We start from the raw sequence: 21,115 nt of genomic DNA on the forward strand, positions 1-21,115 counted from the left end.
TAACGTTAGACAGGGAGCGCAGTTCCGAAATGAACGATATGAAAAAAATTGATGGAGGGAGGGATTACCACAACAAGTGCAGTTATCAGGCGAGGAATCAAGGACTGGAAAGTCCCCTGGCGAAAAACACACACAGAGAGAACTGTGGTCAGAGCGCCCTCTACAGGTGGAAGGTTGTATTATACATCATTGGCGCTTTTAAAAGAACGTTGTACGTCAGTGTCCCTGTAGGATACTCTTTGAAGTCGTAGTAGGACCTATAATAGATAACTCCATATAATAGAGACTCATGCTCGACACGGGTGGTAAATGGAAACTCGCCTCTGAGGGAAATATTGAGGTGACTCTTAAAAGAGCCTTTGGGGATCTACTGTTGGATCAGGGTGGTCATCTTAGGCGCGCTCTCCACGGATGCGACGGGCCAGCTGGATGTCTTTGGGCATGATGGTCACCCTCTTGGCGTGGATGGCGCACAGGTTGGTGTCCTCGAACAGACCGACCAGGTAAGCCTCGCTGGCCTCCTGCAGGGCCATCACAGCAGAGCTCTGGAAGCGCAGGTCGGTCTTGAAATCCTGGGCGATTTCTCTCACCAAGCGCTGGAAGGGCAATTTGCGGATTAGCAGCTCGGTGGACTTCTGGTAACGACGGATCTCCCTCAGAGCCACGGTGCCGGGCCTGTAACGGTGAGGCTTCTTCACACCGCCGGTCGCTGGGGCGCTTTTACGGGCAGCCTTGGTGGCGAGCTGCTTCCTGGGGGCTTTGCCGCCGGTGGATTTACGAGCGGTTTGCTTTGTTCTGGCCATAATGCTACCTTCTTCTTGTAGAGTCAAAGTGTAGATGTTTTTCTCAAGCCAACTTGCTACGTTTATAAAGCCGAAGCCGTCGTGCTCCGATTGGCCGGCGAATGTAGACGAGCTCATTGGTCCACGAATGTAGACGAGCTCATTGGCCCGTTGTCACCTCCATCTCAGGCTGTCATTGGACACGAGCCCCGTGCAGCCTTCCCGCCATAAATTAAAACTCTAAACCCCTCCTGCTCCCTCCATTGCGCGCTTCCCTTGTCCACCCGCCCCGCCCATGTGAATTATAATAATAAACATAATATGAAGGTTTAAAAAAATCGGTGTTATGGGAGAATCCATAATTATTAGTCAACTGGCAGATGTTGTGATACCACTTTCTTAAGGACAACGACCCCAGCTATAGCTTTTACCCTATTCTCAGATGCATTAGGTTTGAGGCTGAATATGAATGAATGTGAGCTTATGGCCGTACAAGACTGCTAATGTATTTTCACAATATCCCTGTAAGGTACCGTTAAAATGTGTTTATGCTTATAGCCAGCACTCATCATTGGTTGGCAACACCACGTGGCCAAAACAGAAGTGTGTTGTTGTGGGTGCGTTCTCTCAGCCTCATTAAGGTGTATGATGACTGTTGAACTTTGTGATTGTAGGCTTCAACATGAGGCACACTACGGTACTCATAGCGGACAAACACCGTTTAGAGATGAAAATACAAATTGCACTTTTTGAGACACAAGTGGTTGGCTCTTAAAAGAGCCTTTGGGGTTAAGTAGTGGGGTGAAAGCCGTAGTAGAACATTTACTTGGCTTTGGCGGGCTTCTCGGTCTTCTTGGGGAGCAGCACTGCCTGGATGTTGGGCAGCACACCACCCTGAGCGATGGTCACACCGCCCAGCAGTTTGTTCAGCTCCTCGTCGTTGCGGACGGCCAACTGCAGATGACGGGGGATGATACGAGACTTCTTGTTGTCGCGGGCAGCGTTCCCGGCCAACTCCAGGATCTCAGCAGTCAGGTACTCGAGCACGGCGGCCAGGTAGACCGGTGCGCCAGCGCCCACACGATGGGCATAGTTGCCTTTGCGCAGGAGCCTGTGTACACGGCCCACTGGGAACTGGAGTCCAGCTCGGGAAGAACGGGTCTTCGCCTTGGCCCTGGCCTTGCCTCCGGTTTTACCTCTTCCTGACATCTTGAAACTTAAAGCGAGTTCTGTGCTAGTTAAAGAAAAAGCGGATACTAGATTATCGCTTGGAGTGCAGTTCTTATAGCTCAGCCTGACCAGCGTTCATTGGCCATCGGGCCGATGACACCTCATCCAATCAGCAACCCGGATACGCGCGCCTCTTCCCGCCGCCCAGCGATTGGCCGCTGTTTCACTCGGCCTTTGTGAGTTTCCCTTGCGCGCCAGAAATCAAAGTTCAAATCAAACCAACAATTTCCTAATAATATACTAAATAGCGAAACAATACTCCTTATTGGCATTACAGCGAAAAGTGAAGTGCATTAGGCTCTCACAGCTCTCCCCATACGCAATGTAGTAGGCTACTACTAGAGCGAAAAGTTGACCATTTCTATCCAAATAACGTTATATATAGAAAACTACCGTATGTCGATATTGAAAGGTATTTTGTGGAGTCTAGCATAGACCCCCCCCCTCCCGCAGAGACCGAGTGAGTTAATATATCGTTTGTTAAAACATGTTTGTGTAAAGTATTAAACTCTCATTAAGGCCATTTCAATATTTAATATAGCTATTATTCTCGTGTGCATAGGTCAGTGATTGAGACTGGTGTAAATCGGACCTTCTTATTTGAGAAAGTTCCGTTTATCGACATGGATGAAAATGCACGTTTTATGGAAAGGTGGGTGGTTCTTAAAAGAACCTTTTTTTGTGGTGTCAACATGAACACTGTCAACACAAGTTTACTTCTTTGGGGCTGCCTTCTTTGCCTTGGCTGCTTTGGGCTTCGCTACCTTGACGACCTTTTTGGGGCTCTTGGTCGGGGCTTTCTTGACAGGTGCGGGCTTCTTAACCTTCTTGGGGCTCTTGGCAACCTTCTTAGCGGCGACGGGCTTCTTTGCAACGGCCTTTTTGGGAGACTTCTTAGCGGCGGCGGGCTTCTTTGCAACGGCCTTTTTGGGAGATTTCTTGGCGGTGGGCTTCTTTGCAACGGCCTTTTTGGGAGACTTCTTAGCGGCGGCGGGCTTCTTTGCTACTACCTTCTTGGGTTTTGCGACGGCGGCTTTCTTCGCCGTTTTCTTGACCGCCTCCTTGTTAATCTTGAAAGAGCCGGAGGCACCGGTGCCCTTGGTCTGGACCAGAGTACCCTTGACGACGAGGCTCTTGACGGCGATCTTGACGCGAGAGTTGTTCTTCTCCACGTCGTAACCACCGGCAGACAGCGCCTTCTTGAGCGCGGCCAGAGACACGCCGCTCCTCTCCTTGGATGCGGATACGGCTGTCACGATGAGCTCGGCGACGCTGGGGCCAGCTGCTTTCTTGGGCCTGGCTGCTGCTTTCTTCTTGGGGGCCTTGGCCGGAGCGGCGACGGCGACGGCTGGTGCGACTTCTGCCATGTCTGTAAAAAGTCTCGTTTGTTCTGGTATACACACTACAAGTGAGTCTATGAAGCTGCTCTGTGCGAATGATGCTCAACCCACCGTAGGGGGTTGTACTTAAATGCGACATGAGAACCATGTAGACTCAACCATCCCTGCTCGGAAATCTTTGCTGCCGAAATTCTCCGACGCCTGTGTTTTCTCCTCGTGAATAACTGGTCAAAAGTCACCGGTGGAGACGAGTTGAGGTCCAAATGCGAACGGGCCAGCGAGCAGACTTGTCTCCGTTCAGAATAAAGTCGTATGGGCCGCGAAGCCCTCCTTTATTTTGTAGTAACTCGCTCAAAACCCCACCGTTCGTCCGTCGGAGGGAGCGTTGCGCACAGCTTTTCCCGTGCTATTTGTCTTCTAAAGTGGTTTAAAGTGCATACGATTGCGTCCAGCACTCGTTATCCATATAGCCAGATTGTCTGACGAGGGAGTAAAACGATTGAGGGTCCCCCAATGTTGTGCGGGATGATGTAAATGTGAACTATTTTGGGGGCCGTAAAACACAGTTGCCAGGACGGGGCTGGGAGCTTTCTGGATGGTGTCCCTCTTCTTCTTCTTATAAAAAAACTTCGAGAATTCTTATATATATATATATATATATATATATATATATATATATATATATATATATATATATATAATATGTGGTATATTACTTGGAGCTGGTGTACTTGGTCAAGATCTTGGTGACCTCGGACACGGCGTGTTTGGCAAACTCGCCGGGGCGCATATACTTGTAGACCAGCTCCAAATGATATACCACATATTATAATATAGGCTATATTTGTACAGCAATCAGATTGACAGGACCACTCCAAATCACACAGATTTGGCCAACCTAATTTCCCTCTTCCTCATTTAGAAAGTATTAGATTGCCCGTATGTGCATGCTGTATATGAAACCGTTATTTATCAATTTAAGACAGCCAGAGTCAAGTCTCTTCTCAAGAAATCAACCCTTGACCCATATTCTGTCCACAACGACAGACCGGCATCCCTCCTCTCCTTCCATTCTAAAACCCTTGAACGTGCTGTATCTAGCCAACTATCTCCTTCAAAATAACTTCCTCGACCCTCACCAATCCGGCTATACGGCTGTGCATTCTACCGAAACTTTATTTTTCAGGTCTTATATCCCGTTTTATTATGTTACTGGTGTTGTATCCTGAACGAGTACTATTTTATTTGATTAAAGTTTTTTTTATTGTTGTAAGTCGCTTTGGACAAAAGGTAAATCTTCTATTTTTTTATTTTTAAAATTAAAATCATGTGGGTTTTTTGTCATGTCGGTCATCTGTTCCCTTTGCTTCTCTTTTATATCCATTCTGGTTACTTAGTGTCTAAATTTGACCATGTGCTGTTGTAAGGAGTCAATCTTATCAGACCATTCTAAACATCTTGATCAATGTTATGTTCTTCTACTGATTGTGTGTGTCTGTGTGACCGTTAAGAGAGCGCGTGCGTGCGTGCCCTTCTGTCCATATATATATATATATATATATATATATATATATATATTATATTGAAATATCTATGCTTCTGTCGACATAGCTTCAAGGGATGCACATAATGCCAAACGTTGTCCTTAGCAGAAGCTCCTCCCTCTACAAAATGACACAAGAGGCGACAGCGCGCTTCCTGTACAGCCTGGTCTCAATCACGTCCTCGTTCCAGAGATAAATTCACAGCCACAACTTCATCGAAGTCATTCTTACTGTTCTGAACGTAAAGATGTCTGGCAGAGGCAAAGGAGGAAAGGGACTCGGCAAAGGAGGCGCCAAGCGTCATCGCAAGGTTCTCCGTGATAACATCCAGGGAATCACCAAGCCCGCTATTCGCCGTCTTGCTCGCCGTGGCGGTGTTAAGCGTATCTCTGGTCTGATCTACGAAGAGACCCGTGGTGTGCTGAAGGTGTTCCTTGAGAACGTTATCCGTGATGCCGTCACCTACACCGAGCATGCCAAGAGGAAGACCGTCACCGCCATGGATGTTGTATACGCTCTGAAACGCCAGGGACGTACTCTGTACGGCTTCGGCGGCTAAACTATTCGTAAACTCAACCACCCCCTACAAAAAACAACGGCTCTTTTAAGAGCCACCCATCTCCTCACAAGAGAGTTGATTCCATTATTATAACACATTTTGTCAGGCCTGTACATTCAACGGGTTTAGCTGTCATGAAAAAAACATACGTTGCCAAATCAATGTCAACGCAAGTAAATGCGTAGTCTTGGCATTCCACGACTAGAAATGACCATCCCACACGTGCACTCTAGAAAGAAAATGGTTATTATGGATTATTACGCACACAACACAGTGCAGCCCCTTTTTCTATTGCGCATCTAGTGATAATAATAATGCATGCCCTTGTCGTACCATCCCAAAATAACAATTCCTGGTAGTAATCGCTAGGCTGGTTGGGAGTTTGGGGGACTTGGTGTTCTATGTATATCATTCTCAATCTTCCTCTTGACGTTTTCGTGTTCATATCGCCATCGGAAACAAGGCAACCCGACAACAGAGTGAAAAAGTAAGGAAGGGGTGGGGGGGAGGAGCTCCCGCGTGTGCAGATAATGTATTTACCCGCGAGGCAGGCTAGAGCTTTGGAAATGGATGTCAGCAGCCGCCTAATTTGCATAGCCCCACCTTTATATTTCGTGTGTGCGTTTGCCACCTCTTCATTCGTTTCTGAGAAGTAACGAGCCACTATCAACATGCCTGAGCCTGCGAAGCCTGCGCCCAAGAAGGGCTCCAAGAAAGCCGTCACCAAGGCCGCCAGCAAAACCGGCAAGAAGCGCAGAAAGTCCAGGAAGGAGAGCTACGCCATCTACGTGTACAAGGTCCTGAAGCAGGTTCACCCCGACACCGGCATCTCCTCCAAGGCCATGGGAATCATGAACTCCTTCGTCAACGACATCTTCGAGCGCATCGCCGGCGAGTCCTCTCGCCTGGCCCACTACAACAAGCGTCGTACCATCACCTCCAGGGAGATCCAGACCGCCGTGCGTCTGCTGCTCCCCGGTGAGCTGGCCAAGCACGCCGTGTCCGAGGGCACCAAGGCCGTAACCAAATACACCAGCTCCAAGTAAACAGATTTTCGTCTGAATTACTTACCCCAAAAGGCTCTTTTAAGAGCCACCCACCCTATCAAAAAAAGCAATTCCATAGTGAGTTGAGCTCACGTGCTACAAATCAGTCGATTTATATGCTGTACTGATTGTGTGTATTGTAACAAGTAAGTAAAATGTATTTATACAGCACCTTTCCCAGGCCAAGGGTCACAAAGTGCTTCACATAACGGAAGAAAACACAAATAAAACATAATACAAGACTGAAAGCCACAGCATGTTAAAACAGGCAGAAAGAATATATAACATAAGCATGTATAAGCCATATGTATCAATTACTCGATGTTACAATTTTCAAAGACTCCAGTCCTTGAACGCGCCGGAAGTTTTGCGCGCCTTTTTTGTTTTTCCACTCTGCCATTGTTTCTTTCAACTGCTGGAGTAGTGTACTCACTAGTCGTCTAAAACGGTTTCCGCTATTAATATAATGGACAGGAGTGACTACACTGCATACATACGCATGGCCAATTTCTCCGGACAGGTGGATTTAAACATAAATCGTAAATATAATAATGGTTTAAACGGCGTTCAGATGTGGATAATCTAGTACAATCAAGAAGTTAGCCTACCACTACCGCCAAGACATGCCCACTTATCTATCGATAAAATGCTTTTATATCACCCCCATGATGTCATTATGAATGAATGAATGGTCTTTATTGTCATTGCTATAGTACAGGTACCAAACAACGAAATTTAGGAGGGGTGGCTCCCCTGGTGCTAGGAAAGAAAAGAAAAAAAAAAAAAAAACACAAGAAGGGAAGGAGCTGGTTTACATAAATAAAGGCTATGTACACTATCCACTATACTATACTGTACAGATAGACGACTAGGGTTGTCATATTGCACATAGTGTTATTGCACATTCATTTAAAGTGTCGCAGTTTGCAGGCTTGAAATGTACATATTTGTGCCTCAGCACTACACTAGATTTTTTTTCAGTCCAGCAACTGCCATCAATCCGTCCAGACTGTCCAGGGCCCAGAACCTAGGTCTTTGCTGTGTTCAGGGACAGGATGGCCCTGGGGTAGAAGCTGTGCTTCAGTCTGTTTGTCCTTGCGGCCATGGTCCCGTACCGCCTTTTCGAGGGCAGCCGGGCAAAGTGTTCGTACCCAGGGTGGGTTGGGTCTCTGGAGATCTTGGAGGCCTTCCTGAGACCTCTGCTTTTCTGTCATTCATTCTCAAGGCTAGATGTTTCAATCATCCCTGAAAGCTATCAATCGTGTGTGCTGGGACCAACATTTACGTTAAATAGTAGCAACAATGCCTATATTTAGAGGAAAGGGTAATCTAAAAATGTCTAAAAGATTTCTAATACCCTGTCACCTTTTGGGGACATCAAACACACGCAGCCAGTTGTCTCGTTTCAATTGTCGCTTGGTTTTACCAGGGCTGCCAAGTTTCACCAAAAGTGTTTTGTCTGAGAGCGTGAGAACTGGTTGAAATGCGTGAGTCTCACGGTGATTGCGTGTGACTTGGCAGCTCTGGTTTTACCATTGATTGATTGATTGAAAACTTTATTAGAAGATTTGCAGAAGTAGGTACATGACAGTACATATTACATACAAGGTCAACTAACAGGATAAAAACCCAAGAAAGCCACTGGCTTATTTCAATTGGGGTCCTTGATTCTCAATTCATCGTTACATGTAAGACAGACAAAAAAACTAGTACTATCTACAAGATAATACAGACAAATAACTATTACTATCTACAAGATAAACATACATCCATCATGGGAAGAACAGTACAACAAAACATAAGGTATGTACAGCGGGTAGGACAGGTGGGGACATACACCACAGGTGGGGGCGGGGGACAAAACACAAAGTATGTACAGTGGGTAGTTCGGGTCTTTTAATCTGATTTTTGATTTAGAGGGTCGGGTCTTTTAATCTGATTTTTGATTTAGAGGGTCCCGTTACGGATTGCAGCCTCCTGTAAATGTTTTTTGAGAGTGGTTTTGAAGGTGGGCAGTGTTTTGCACTCCTTTAAGATTATAGGAAGGGCGTTCCACATTTTTACTTTGCAAACGAGTTTAACCCCTTGTTTGTGGTGCACCGCGGTTGAACGTGGTTCGTGGAGCTTCCTCTGGTGTTGTATGTGTGGACGTTGTTCACTTTTTGGAAGTATGTTGACAGGTACTTGGGTGTCTTTGTGGTGTAGCGTATCTTGAAGACCAGGCCCAGTGCAAGCTGCTGCACTCTGTCAACTACTCGTAGCCAATCAAGGCTCAAAAAATGAGCAGCGGTTAGATGTGTCCTAGGGTTGAGGCCTAGCAGAAGCCTAACCAGTTTATTTTGGGCTGTCTGGAGTCTTGTTTTATGGGCCTTTGTGGTTCTATAGTACCATGATGTTACGGCATAGTCGAAGTGACATTGAATGAGAGCTCCTGATAGGGTCCTCAGTGTGTTTTTACTGACAAGTGAGGATATCCTGTACAAGAATCTAGTTCTATGGTTCACTTTTTTGATTACTTTTGCTGCCATTTTATCTCCGGAAAGATTTGCCTCTAAGATGGAGCCCAGGTATGTAATATCCTCTTTTCTTGTGATATTAATGTTACCCACTTTTATTTTAAAATTTTCAGCCTTTCTGAGTTTAGATGGGGATCCGTATAGGATGGTTTCAGTTTTACCTAGGTGTATTGATAGTTTATTGTCAGCTAGCCAGATGCAGATTCTACTCAGTTCAGTGCTTAGCGCTTTTTCCACCTGCAATATGTCCCTGTCAGAGACCAGCAGAGCCGAGTCATCCGCGAACAGGAACAAATTGCAATCACATGCTGATGACATGTCATTCACATATATTAGGAACAGTAAAGGTCCCAATATGCTTCCTTGTGGAACGCCGCAGGTCACTGGGAGGGGGGGGGACAGTGTTCCGTTCACACTAACCACCTGTTCCCTCCCCTCTAAGTAGGATTGCATCCAGCTCACCGATGTTCTATCGAACCCAATTGCTTTCAGTTTATCTAACAATATGTGGTGATCTACTGTGTCGAAGGCCTTCTGGAGGTCCAGCATGACCATGCCGCAGTACTTGCCCGAGTCCACCTCATGGTTGATGTGGTCGTTCAAATAGAGAAGGCATGTGTCAGTGGAATGGGATGTTCTGAATCCTGATTGAAATTCATACATCAGATTTTTTTTCGGTAAGGTACCTATCAACCTGTTCATAAACTATTTTTTCCATAAGTTTCGAGATGGAATTAAGAATAGAAACAGGTCGGTAGTTGCCTGGGTCTAATTTGCTTCCTTTTTTATACAGTGGGGTTACCCTTGCTATTTTAAAGTCAAGGGGGACATGTCCCTGTTTGATGGAGAGGTTTATTATGTGGGTGATGATTGGGGTAATGGAGGCAGCTGAGTCTTTTAGAAATCTGGCTGGAATATTGTCATGGCCCGTGGCCTTTTCTGAGTGTAGAGCGCCCAGCTTTTTAAACACCTCATCGTTTGACACCATGGAGAGTTTAAAATCATCTTTGCGTACACCCAGTTTATTGTAGAACGCACGGATGTGCTCTACACCATAACGCCCTGAGTGGGGTGGTAGATTGTTAACTAATTTAGTGGCTATGGTTGTAAAGAAAGTGTTTAAGCACTTAGCCACATCCAGCTTGTCTGTAAGGAGAGAATCTCCAGATTTTATGCTGTTGTTTGTAGACCTGGTTTTGAGTTTTTGACTGCAACCTAGTTGGCTATTAAGTAGCTTCCAAAGGTCACGTGGTTTGTTTAAGTTTTCTTCGATTTTGTTATCGAGGTATTCTTTCTTAGCAGATTTGGTCATGGTAATTACCTGATTGCTTAGTTTGTTGCATTGTTTTTTAATTTTCTCAAAGTGGGTTTTGAGATCTTCGTTTAAGTGTTTCACTAATTTTGATTTGCATTTTTGAACTTCAGAGCATTTTAGGTCTCTGACTTTCATAGCATTTAGAATGTCCGAATTCATCCATGGTTCCGATCGGGCTTTAACCCTGGTGGTTCTCATGGGGGCTATACTGTCAATAATATTTAGGAATTTGGTTTTGAAACCTAGCCATGCCTCTTCAACCTGTGTGCATATCTGATTATGTCTTGGAATAATAGATACACGTACGTTTTCTCGAATTCAGTCGAGAAGTGAAAGTTTGTGAAAACATAGTGATAAAAGAAAGCCTAAAGCCAAGATAACCATTTAACTTGAATTATGCTGAATCGGCTAAAACATTTTTCTTTGGTCCAGCCAGTTAGAATCCTCCGTAGGACAACACGAATTAAGTATATAGTTCCGTTGACGCACAAGTAACAGTACTAGTGCTCCGTGGTAGACAAAAGTCGATGGCCCTTTCTCAATTGTAGAAACTCCATTCCTCGCGTCATATCTCCTGTCCCCTCGTCGCATCATAATTAAAATGCATTGGAGGAGAATATCTAGGTTGTTCCCCTATTCTCCTCCAATGCTATTTGAGAAGCAGCAAGTGAGACACGCAACAGAGGAAACGAGGAATCAAGTTTCTAACAGGGAAAGGGCCCTGGCTTTCAACTATATAATATATAACCCAATATATATAAAGCCCAATTTTACCCAATACTCAAGTATTCTGGTTAGGACATAAGTATTTAGTGATCCTAAAACTGTTGTTTGTTGTATTGAGTGGGCTCACTATATCCAAATCATATTGGTATGCATAAAAAAAGACAGAACCCATAACTTTAAAAAAATATTATTTGTATGTGTTGGGAGTGTGTGTTTGGGTGAAGGGGGGATAGTTGGGAGGTGTGTGTGTGTGTGTGTGTGTGTGTGTGTGTGTGTGTGTGTGTGTGTGTGTGTGTGTGTGTGTGTGTGTGTGTGTGTGTGTGTGTGTTGGGTAGTGGGGTTGTGTGTTTTGGGGGGTGGGGAGTGGAAATGGGGGGATGTGTGTGTTGCCTCTTTAACGATTAGAAATAGCCTAATAATATGACATAAGCCGTCGAAATTGCAACAGTGCGCTTATCATGTAAAATGTGTATACGTCATATGGATATCCTGCCCCCCCCAAAAAAACGGCTGGAGCCCAACTAAAAGCTCATTCCGCACATTACAGCGAGGGATTTCAAGTCCTTTCCTATTTGTGTCAGTAAAACTGTTCTGCTATGACTTGTCATATGGTACCCTCTGGCATTCTGCGATCTCATTCTACTTTAACCCATCTATCGTCATATAAATAAGAGTAGTTAATGGAAAAAATCATTTTGAGAAATATTGAGGTGGCTCTTAAAAGAACCTTTGGTTTTTGTTCATGATCATAGTCCGACACTCATCATCTTAGGCGCGCTCTCCACGGATGCGACGGGCCAGCTGGATGTCCTTGGGCATGATGGTCACCCTCTTGGCGTGGATGGCGCACAGGTTGGTGTCCTCGAACAGACCGACCAGGTAAGCCTCACTGGCCTCCTGCAGGGCCATCACAGCAGAGCTCTGGAAGCGCAGGTCGGTCTTGAAATCCTGGGCGATTTCTCTCACCAGGCGCTGGAAGGGAAGTTTGCGGATGAGCAGCTCGGTGGACTTCTGGTAACGACGGATCTCCCTCAGAGCCACGGTGCCAGGTCTGTAACGGTGAGGCTTCTTCACGCCGCCGGTGGCCGGGGCGCTTTTGCGGGCAGCCTTGGTGGCGAGCTGCTTCCTGGGGGCTTTGCCGCCGGTGGACTTACGAGCGGTTTGCTTGGTTCTGGCCATTATGCTACCTTCTTCTTGTAGAGTCAAAGTGTAGATATTCTTCACAAGACAACTTGCCACGTTTATAAAGCCGGAGCCGTCGTGCTCCGATTGGCCGGCGAATATAGACGAGCTCATTGGCCCGCGAATGTAGACGAGCTCATTGGCCCGTTGTCACCTCCTTCTCAGGCTGTCATTGGACACGAGCCCCGTGCACCCTTCCCGCCATAAATTAAAACTGTAAACCCCTCCTGCTCCCTCCATTGCGCGCTTCCCTTGTCCACCCGCCCCGCCCATGTGAATTATAATAATAAACATAATATGAAGATTTGTAAAAATCGGTGTTATGGGAAAATCCATAATTATTAGTCAACTGGCAGATGATACCACTGTTGTGATACCACTTTCTTAAGGACAACGACCCCAGCTATAGCTTTTACGCTATTCTCAGATGCATTAGGTTTGAGGCTGAATATGAATGAATGTGAGCTTATGGCCGTACAAGACTGCTAATGTAATTTCACAATATCCCTGTAAGGTACCGTTAAAATGTGTTTATGCTTATAGCCAGCACTCATCATGAAGGGAACATTGGTTGGCAACACCACGTGGCCAAAACAGAAGTGTGTTGTTGTGGGTGCGTTCTCAGCCTCACGAAGGTGTATGATGACTGTTTAACTTAGTGATTGTAGGCTTCAACATGAGGCACACTACGGTACACATAGCGGACAAACACCGTTTAGAGATGAAAGCACTTTTTGAGAGACAAGTGGTTGGCTCTTAAAAGAGCCTTTGGGGTTAAGTAGTTGGGTGAAAACCGGAGTAGAGGTTTTACTTGGCTTTGGCGGGCTTCTCTGTCTTCTTGGGGAGAAGCACTGCCTGGATGTTGGGCAGCACACCACCCTGAGCGATGGTCACACCGCCCAGCAGTTTGTTCAGCTCCTCGTCGTTACGGACGGCCAACTGCAGATGACGGGGGATGATACGAGACTTCTTGTTGTCGCGGGCGGCGTTGCCGGCCAACTCCAGGATCTCAGCAGTCAGGTACTCGAGCACGGCGGCCAGGTAGACCGGTGCGCCAGCGCCAACACGATGGGCATAATTGCCTTTGCGCAGAAGCCTGTGCACACGGCCCACTGGGAACTGAAGCCCAGCACGAGAAGAACGGGTCTTTGCCTTTGCCCTGGCCTTGCCTCCGGTTTTGCCTCTTCCTGACATGGTGACGGTTTAGCGGGATCTCAAAGAAGCTGAAGAAAATAATTTCAAATAACGGTTCTGCCGCTTGGAGCGTTGTTCTTATAGCTCGCCTTGACGGCGTTCATTGGCCACTGGGTCGACGTCACCTCATCCAATCAAGAGACAGAGATTGTGGATACATTGTGAATATTGAAGATTGTCTTTGTGAGTTTCCCTCGCGCGCCAGAAATCGAAGTTCAAATCAAACTCGCCCCACGTGACATATTCAGTGTACTAAAACTAGTATATGTCATAATAATAATAATAATAATAATATATAATTGATACGTATATAATATGTACATTGTGAAGTGCATTCCCAGCTCTCTGTAGTTCGTTACTCCTGACTGAGCGAAAAGTTGTCTGTTATCTCCCGCCTTTCTGTCCAAATATAACGTAATGGTGTAACGGAAAGAGTATCTCATAACTATCTGTATATGTTGATATTATATGCAACTTTATGGACACTGTCATACCCCCACCATCCTCTCCCGCACACAGATCTACCGAGTGACACTTTATAGTGTCAAAGTGTAAACTAGACCTTGATGTCAAATCTCTCATTACTGCTCATTATTTACTCAATAAGTAAAAACATGATTGTCGTGTTTGTAAGTCCGTGCTTGACACTGACACTGGGGGCGGCTGTGGCGGAGGTAGAGCCGCTATCTAATGATCACAAGTTTGGCAGATCGGCGGTTCGAGCCCCAGCTGGCCACATGTCGAAGTGTCCTTGGGCAAGACACTGAACCCCAAATTGCTCCCAGTGAGCCGGCCGGCGCCTTGCATGGTAGCTTGCCGCCATTGGTGTGTGAATGAGAGGCCGTTGTAAATCGCTTTGGATAAAGGCGCTATATAAGTCAGTCCATTTACACTGGTGTAAAATACTTTCTAAAATAAACACTCGACTTTTTCTGTCGTCGTGGATGATAATGCGTTTTTACGAAAATGTGGGTGGCTCTTAAAAGAGCCTTTTAGTGGTACAAATTGTGTCGGAAAGAACACTTTGAATGTTTACTTCTTCTTTGGGGCTGCCTTTTTTGCCTTGGGCTTCACCGTTTTGGGTTTGGCTACCTTGGGCTTGGCTGCCTTGACGGCCTTTTTGGGGCTCTTAGCCGGAGCCTTCTTGACCGGTGTGGCCTTCTTCGCCTTCTTGGGGCTCTTGGTGGCCTTCTTGATGACTGCCGCGGGCTTCTTTGCCTTCTTGGGAGACTTCTTGGCCGCAGCAGCGGGCTTCTTTGCCTTTTTCGGAGACTTCTTGGCAGCGGCGGGCTTCTTTGCGGCCGCCTTCTTGGGTTTCGGGGCGGCGGATTTCTTCGCCGGCTTCTTGACCGCCTCGGTGGCTTTCTTGTTGAGCTTGAAAGAGCCGGAGGCCCCGGTGCCCTTGAGCTGGAGCAGAGTGCCCTTGATGACGAGGCTCTTGACGGCGACCTTGACGCGGGAGTTGTTCTTCTCCACGTCGTAGCCACCGGCCGAAAGCGCCTTCTTGAGCGCGGACAGGGACACGCCGCTCCTCTCCTTGGATGCGGACACGGCCGTCACGATGAGCTCGGCGACGCTGGGGCCAGCTTTCTTGGGCCTGGCTGCTGCCTTCTTCTTGGGGCTCTTGGCCGGCGCGGGGGCTGCTGCTGGTGCGACTTCTGCCATGTCTGTAGAAAGTCTCGTTCGTTCCGGTAAACCAACTAGTCTGCAAAGCTGCTCTGTGAGAATGAAGCTCAACCCGGAGCAGGGGGCTGTCCTTAAACGCGGCATGAGAACCGTGCAGACTCAACCATCCCTGCTCAGCAGTCGTAGCTGCCGAAATACTTGGGCGCCTGTGTTTTCTCCTCGCGAATAACGGGCCAAAAGTCACCGGTGGTGCCGAGTTGAGGTCCAAATGCAAACGGGCCAGCGAGCAGACTTGCCTCCGGTTAGAATAAAGTCATGTGAGCCGCGAAGGCCTCGTGAGTTTTGTTGTGACTCGATCAAAACCCCACCGTTGCACCGTCGGAGGGAGCGGTGCGCACAGCTTTTCCTGTGTTATTTGTCTCCTAAAGTGGCTAAAAGTGCATATGATTGCGACCAGCACTCGTTGTCCAGGTAGCCAGGTTGTCTGGCAAGGGAGTACAAAGGTTGAGGGTCCCCCGATGTGGTGCGGGGTGTTATAAATATGAGCTCTTTTGGTGGTCGTGAAACACAGTCGCGGGGATGGGGCTGAGAGCTTGTCCCTATAGGTGATTTTTCATGGTGTCCCTCTCCCTCCTATTACATCGAGACAAGACAGGTGAAAGCCATAGATAGACTATGGTTGCTGCATGTCGACTCTGAGGAATCAATTGCGATATTATCACCAGAATTGTGTCTCCTTGACCTGTCTGCTGCCTTCGACACAGTCAATCACCAGATCCTTCTCTCCATCCTCTCAGACCTGGGCATCTCTGTCACCGCACACTCCTGGTTTTCTTCCTACCTGGCGGGCCGCTCCTACCAGGTGACCTGGAGAGAATCGCTATCTTCTCCACGAACCCTCTCCCCTGGAGTTCCCCAGGGTTCCGTCCTAGGGCCCCTACTCTCCTCCCTCTACACCAAGTCTCTTGGCTCGGTAATCTCTTCACATGGGCTCTCCTACCACAGCTACGCAGACGACACTCAACTCTTCCTGTCCTTCCCCCCGTCTGATGTACACGTGGCAACCCGTATCTCAGCATGTCTCGCTGACATTTCAACTTGGATGGCTGACCACCATCTCAAGCTTAATCTTAACAAGACCGAGCTCCTCTTCATCCCCGGGAAAGCCTGCCCTCTCCAAGACTTCTCCATCACAGTGGAGAACTCTACTGTAACCCCCTCCCTGACAGCCAAGAACCTTGGAGTGATCCTGGATAACCGACTATCCTGTGCGGAGAACATTGCAGCAACGGCTCGCTCCTGCAGATTCCTCCTCTACAACATCAGAAGGATACGACCATTCCTTACCAGAGAGGCAGCGCAACTCTTGACCCAGGCACTGGTCATCTCCCGCCTGGATTACTGCAATGTACTCCTGGCTGGGCTCCCCGCTTCAGCCATTAGACCTCTGCAGCTCATCCAGAATGCTGCTGCCCGGCTGGTATTCAACCTCCCCAAATACTCGCATGTCACCCCTCTCCTTCGCACCCTGCACTGGCTCCCGATAGCAACTCGCATCAGATTCAAGACCCTGGTGCTTGCATACCAGGCAGCTAAAGGGACAGCCCCTGCCTACCTGAAGGAAATGGTAACCCCCCAAACCCCTGCCCGCTCACTCCGCTCCTCCACCTCGGCTGGCCGACTGGCCCCACCTCCTCTACACAGCAGTCGGGCTGCCCGATCACGTCTCTTCACAACACTGGCTCCCCGCTGGCGGAATGAGCTCCCCACGGCTGTCAGAACGGCAGAGTCACTACCCATCTTCCGTCGTAGACTGAAGACCCATCTCTTCAGGTTACATCTTAACTGCTCCTCCTGAGACATCTTCTGACCCTCACCACTACGTCTCCTAAAGACACCCGCTTTCCCCTCTACTGTGTCCCTAAGAACTTCTATTGCCCCCCTTGTACTGTTTCTCAGTTTCTCCAGTAATTAAAAAATAAAATAAAAAAAGTTTTAGTAGAAGGCGATAATAGAGAGAAGGTTTTTCCTTCTATCAGTGGCCCCGGGCCCGAGCTAGAGTACTCTTCCTGCAACGAATGGTGGACTGCTGATTCACATGCTTAGTATTCAAATATATTGATTGTAAGTCGCTTTGGAATAAGGCGTCTGCTAAATGCCAAAAATGTAAATGTAAATGAGGACATCAGCAGCCTTATGATGAATATGTTCGGCTACTAAACTAGTTGGTAACTAGCTGAAATTGCAATCATAACTTTGTCTGTAAATAAATAAATAATAATAGTAATAAGTAAATTCAATAAATTAAATGTGCTTATGTATGTGTTGTTTATCGATGGTGACGTAGTCAGCCTGCCTCCTCTCTCCATGTGTTTGTGGGTCTTTGTGGACCGGGGTGTTTAAATTACATCACATTTGTAATGTAACATAATATAATATAATATAATGGTTCTGCCGCTGCTTGGCTGTCCTTGAGCCTCGTATTAATCGTATTAATATTCACCAATAATACAATAATATATATGCTTATGACACTGTTGTACAGTATGCTATTGCCCCCACGACTGACCAGGCTCTTTCTGAGCTACAGTCTGCATTCACTGTCCTGCAGAGAGCATTTGTTGGGCTGAGAATGAGAATGATACTTAATGTTGGAAAGATAAAAATCTATGTTCTACCATATCACAAGTTGTTTTTATTTGATTCATGTTTGCATCTTGGGTGTGTCCCGCTACCTGGGCAGTTCGTTCATGGCGGTGTTTGATTATCGCTTTATCATAGATGATAGTTGTTATCCTCATCATTGCATTCTGTATAAATGGCTGGCTGGACCGTTAAATCCTGTAGATCTATTCATAACTCATTTTTGTATATAAAGCCCTACTACATAAACAAAACCCGCTACCTAGTGGTATTATTACAATTCAAATACATGCATGACCGAACTCGTTCACATCATTGGTTCTTGAGGTTCTGTCCAGGTAGCTGACTAGTGAGCCTGCATCAACCTTAATGCTATTCAAGTGCAAGAAGATTACATTTGTCTTCGCCGTTCAAGATACACACATTCATCTGCTGTGGAGCAGTAGCAGGCGGTCTGATTCTCCCTGGAGGTGATGGTAGATCCACATGTGAACGCCGTTTAAACTATTATTATATTTTATTATTTATTTTAAATCCACCTGTCCCGAGAAATTGGCCATGCGTATGTATGCAGTGTAGTCACTCCTGTCCATTATATTAATAGAGGAAACCGTTTTAGACAACTAGTGAGCAACAAACAAGTGAGGAACAAAAAAAGGCGCGCAAAACCTCCGGCGCGTTCAAGGACTGGAGTCTTTGAAAATTGTAACATCGAGTAATTGATACATATGCCTTATACATGCTTGTTATGTTATGTATGCTTTCTGCCTGTTTTAACCTGCTGTGGCTTTCACTCCTGTATTACTATGTTTTATTTGTGTTTTCTTCCTTGTTATGTAAAGCACTTTGAGACCCTTGGTCTGGGAAAGGTGCTGTATAAATACTGTATAATTTTACTTACTTGTTACAATACACACAATCAGTACAGCATATACATTCGACTGATTTGTAGCACGCGAGGTCATCTCACTATGGAATTGCTTTCTTTTTTGATAGGTTGGGTGGCTCTTAAAAGAGCCTTTTGGGGTAAGCAGTACAGACGAAAATCAGTTTACTTGGAGCTGGTGTATTTGGTTACGGCCTTGGTGCCCTCGGACACGGCGTGCTTGGCCAGCTCACCGGGGAGCAGCAGACGCACGGCGGTCTGGATCTCCCTGGAGGTGATGGTACGACGCTTGTTGTAGTGGGCTAGGCGAGAGGACTCGCCGGCGATGCGCTCGAAGATGTCGTTGACGAAGGAATTCATGATTCCCATGGCCTTGGAGGAGATGCCGGTGTCGGGGTGGACCTGCTTCAGGACCTTGTACACGTAGATTGCGTAGCTCTCCTTCCTGGACTTTCTGCGCTTCTTGCCGGTTTTGGTGGCGGTCTTGGTGACGGCTTTCTTGGAGCCCTTCTTGGGCGCAGGCTTCGCAGGCTCAGGCATGTTGATAGTGGCTCGTTACTTCTCAGAAACGAATGAAGAGGCGGCAAACGCACACCCGTAATATAAAGGTGGGGCTATGCAAATTAGGCGGCTGCTGACATCCACTTCCAAAGCTCTAGTCTGCCTCGCGGGTAAATACATTATCTGCGCACGCGCGGGCTCCTCCCCCCACCCCTTCCTTACTTTTTCACCCGGCTGTCGGGTTGCCTTGTTTCCGATGGCGATATGAACATGAAAGCGTCAAGAGGAAGATTGAGAATGATATACATAGAACACCAAGTCCCCCAAACTCCCAACCAGCCTAGCGATTACTACCAGGAATTGTCCTTTTGGGATGGTACGACAAGGGCATGCATTATTATTATCACTAGATGCGCAATAGAAAAAGGGGCTGCACTGTGTTGTGTGCGTAATAATCCATAATAACCATGCGCATGTGGGATGGTCATTTCTAGTCGTGGAATGCCAAGACTACGCATTTACTTGCGTTGACATTGATTTGGCAACCTATGTTTTTATTCATGACAGCTAAACCCGTTGAATGTACAGGGGCCTCATTCATAAAGAAGTACTTGAACGTCATCTTTGACTTTCACGTAAGCAGTTTTCTAAACGGACGTAAGCATTATTTATAAAACGGGCTGAGATGGTTTAAAGCTGCGTACGTGCTTCCTTCTATAAATACCAAACATACTTGGAATTGAACGCAGGTGAATGAGGTTTGTATTAACGCCCTGTGAGGCTCAATTATAGCGGCTGAATGAAGCCAAGTGCTATAATATAATATAATACAGACAGACAATACTGACAATATTATATACTGTCTGTATTATATTATATTATAGCACTTGGCTTCATTCAGCCGCTATTTGAGCCGCTATCACAGGGCGTTAATACTATATGGAATGGACTTTATTTGTCATTGCTACAGTACAGGTACCAAACAACGAAATTTAGGAGGGGTGGCTCCCCTGGTGTTAGGAAAGGGGGAAAAAAAACATTTTAGAAAAAGCATAAAATCACAAGAAGGTAAGGAGCTGGTTTACATAAATAAAGGCTATGTACACAATCCACTGTACTATACTGCACAGATAGTCAACTAGGGTTGTCATATTGCACAAAAGTATTTTTTCACGTTATTTTAAAGTGTCACAGTTTGCAGGCTTGAAATGTACATGTTTGTGCCTCAGCACTAGCTGCCATACAATCCGTCCGGACTGTCCTGGGCCCAGAACTTAGGGTAGGCGTGCGTCTGGAAGCGGGAGAGGGCAGTAATACCACGTTCATTGATAAAATGACATAAGGGATGCAAAGGGGGGATGGCAGTTTTAGAAGGGGGATGATTTGGACTGTTTTTATTTCAGGGGGGGTGCCATTCCCCCTCATCCCGACTCAACTCGAAATCCAGTATCATTTAGCGCGTGGCCGGGCAAGGCATAGGCATGTTGAAGAGAGATAGACAGCTCCGGAGGGATATAAAGAAAGACTGAAATACAATTATAAACACCAGTTGCCTTTAAATATTGAATTTAACTCATTTTCTCGGCTGGTAACAACATCGTTAATTTTATGACGAGCCACTTAATTAAACTTTCAGAGCGTATACAACATCCATGGCGGTGACGGTCTTCCTCTTGGCATGTTCGGTGTAGGTGACGGCATCACGGATAACGTTCTCAAGGAACACCTTCAGCACACCACGGGTCTCTTCGTAGATCAGACCAGAGATACGCTTGACGCCCCCACGGCGAGCCAGGCGGCGAATAGCGGGCTTCGTGATTCCCTGGATGTTATCACGGAGAACCTTGCGATGACGCTTGGCGCCTCCTTTTCCGAGTCCCTTTCCTCCTTTCCCTCTTCCAGACATATTGAGTTCAGTAAGATTATGGCTTCGATGAAGTTGTGGGTTGAATTTATCTCAGCTACGAGGACGTGATTGAGACCAGGCTGTACAGGAAGCGCGCGCTATCGCTTGCCTCTTTTTTT

General features: G+C 46.7%; 9 protein-coding genes across 9 annotated transcripts; 2 read left to right on the plus strand and 7 right to left on the minus strand.

Moving 5' to 3' along the window:
- Positions 1–392: 392 nt before the first annotated feature.
- Positions 393–803, minus strand: LOC308175719 (histone H3.2; the record flags this gene model as incomplete). Its single annotated transcript, XM_080550267.1, has 1 exon — positions 393–803. The coding sequence occupies one exon, from the start codon at positions 801–803 to the stop codon at positions 393–395; it is 411 nt and encodes a 136-aa protein (XP_080406393.1).
- An 801-nt stretch (positions 804–1,604) lies between these two features.
- Positions 1,605–1,991, minus strand: LOC308175729 (histone H2A-like; the record flags this gene model as incomplete). The annotated part of the gene is made up of 1 exon (XM_080550277.1): positions 1,605–1,991. One exon carries the CDS (start codon positions 1,989–1,991, stop codon positions 1,605–1,607), a length of 387 nt encoding a protein of 128 aa, XP_080406403.1.
- A 734-nt stretch (positions 1,992–2,725) lies between these two features.
- LOC308175605 (histone H1-like) lies at positions 2,726–3,379 on the minus strand (the record flags this gene model as incomplete). Its single annotated transcript, XM_080550248.1, has 1 exon — positions 2,726–3,379. One exon carries the CDS (start codon positions 3,377–3,379, stop codon positions 2,726–2,728), a length of 654 nt encoding a protein of 217 aa, XP_080406374.1.
- Positions 3,380–5,143: 1,764 nt separating this feature from the next.
- On the plus strand, positions 5,144–5,455 carry LOC308155706 (histone H4; the record flags this gene model as incomplete). Its single annotated transcript, XM_080529080.1, has 1 exon — positions 5,144–5,455. One exon carries the CDS (start codon positions 5,144–5,146, stop codon positions 5,453–5,455), a length of 312 nt encoding a protein of 103 aa, XP_080385206.1.
- A 671-nt stretch (positions 5,456–6,126) lies between these two features.
- Positions 6,127–6,501, plus strand: LOC308155717 (histone H2B-like; the record flags this gene model as incomplete). The annotated part of the gene is made up of 1 exon (XM_080529091.1): positions 6,127–6,501. One exon carries the CDS (start codon positions 6,127–6,129, stop codon positions 6,499–6,501), a length of 375 nt encoding a protein of 124 aa, XP_080385217.1.
- Positions 6,502–11,826: 5,325 nt separating this feature from the next.
- LOC308155728 (histone H3.2) lies at positions 11,827–12,237 on the minus strand (the record flags this gene model as incomplete). The annotated part of the gene is made up of 1 exon (XM_080529102.1): positions 11,827–12,237. The coding sequence occupies one exon, from the start codon at positions 12,235–12,237 to the stop codon at positions 11,827–11,829; it is 411 nt and encodes a 136-aa protein (XP_080385228.1).
- Positions 12,238–13,047: 810 nt separating this feature from the next.
- Positions 13,048–13,434, minus strand: LOC308175723 (histone H2A-like; the record flags this gene model as incomplete). The annotated part of the gene is made up of 1 exon (XM_080550271.1): positions 13,048–13,434. The coding sequence occupies one exon, from the start codon at positions 13,432–13,434 to the stop codon at positions 13,048–13,050; it is 387 nt and encodes a 128-aa protein (XP_080406397.1).
- Positions 13,435–14,466: 1,032 nt separating this feature from the next.
- Positions 14,467–15,099, minus strand: LOC308175694 (histone H1-like; the record flags this gene model as incomplete). The annotated part of the gene is made up of 1 exon (XM_080550258.1): positions 14,467–15,099. One exon carries the CDS (start codon positions 15,097–15,099, stop codon positions 14,467–14,469), a length of 633 nt encoding a protein of 210 aa, XP_080406384.1.
- A 3,655-nt stretch (positions 15,100–18,754) lies between these two features.
- LOC308175738 (histone H2B-like) lies at positions 18,755–19,129 on the minus strand (the record flags this gene model as incomplete). Its single annotated transcript, XM_080550286.1, has 1 exon — positions 18,755–19,129. The coding sequence occupies one exon, from the start codon at positions 19,127–19,129 to the stop codon at positions 18,755–18,757; it is 375 nt and encodes a 124-aa protein (XP_080406412.1).
- Between the last annotated feature and the right edge of the window lie 1,986 nt (positions 19,130–21,115).

The sequence above is a fragment of the Nansenia antarctica genome (genome assembly GCF_963989245.1).
Source record: "Nansenia antarctica genome assembly, chromosome: 1".
Taxonomy (NCBI): Eukaryota; Metazoa; Chordata; class Actinopteri; order Argentiniformes; family Microstomatidae; genus Nansenia; species Nansenia antarctica.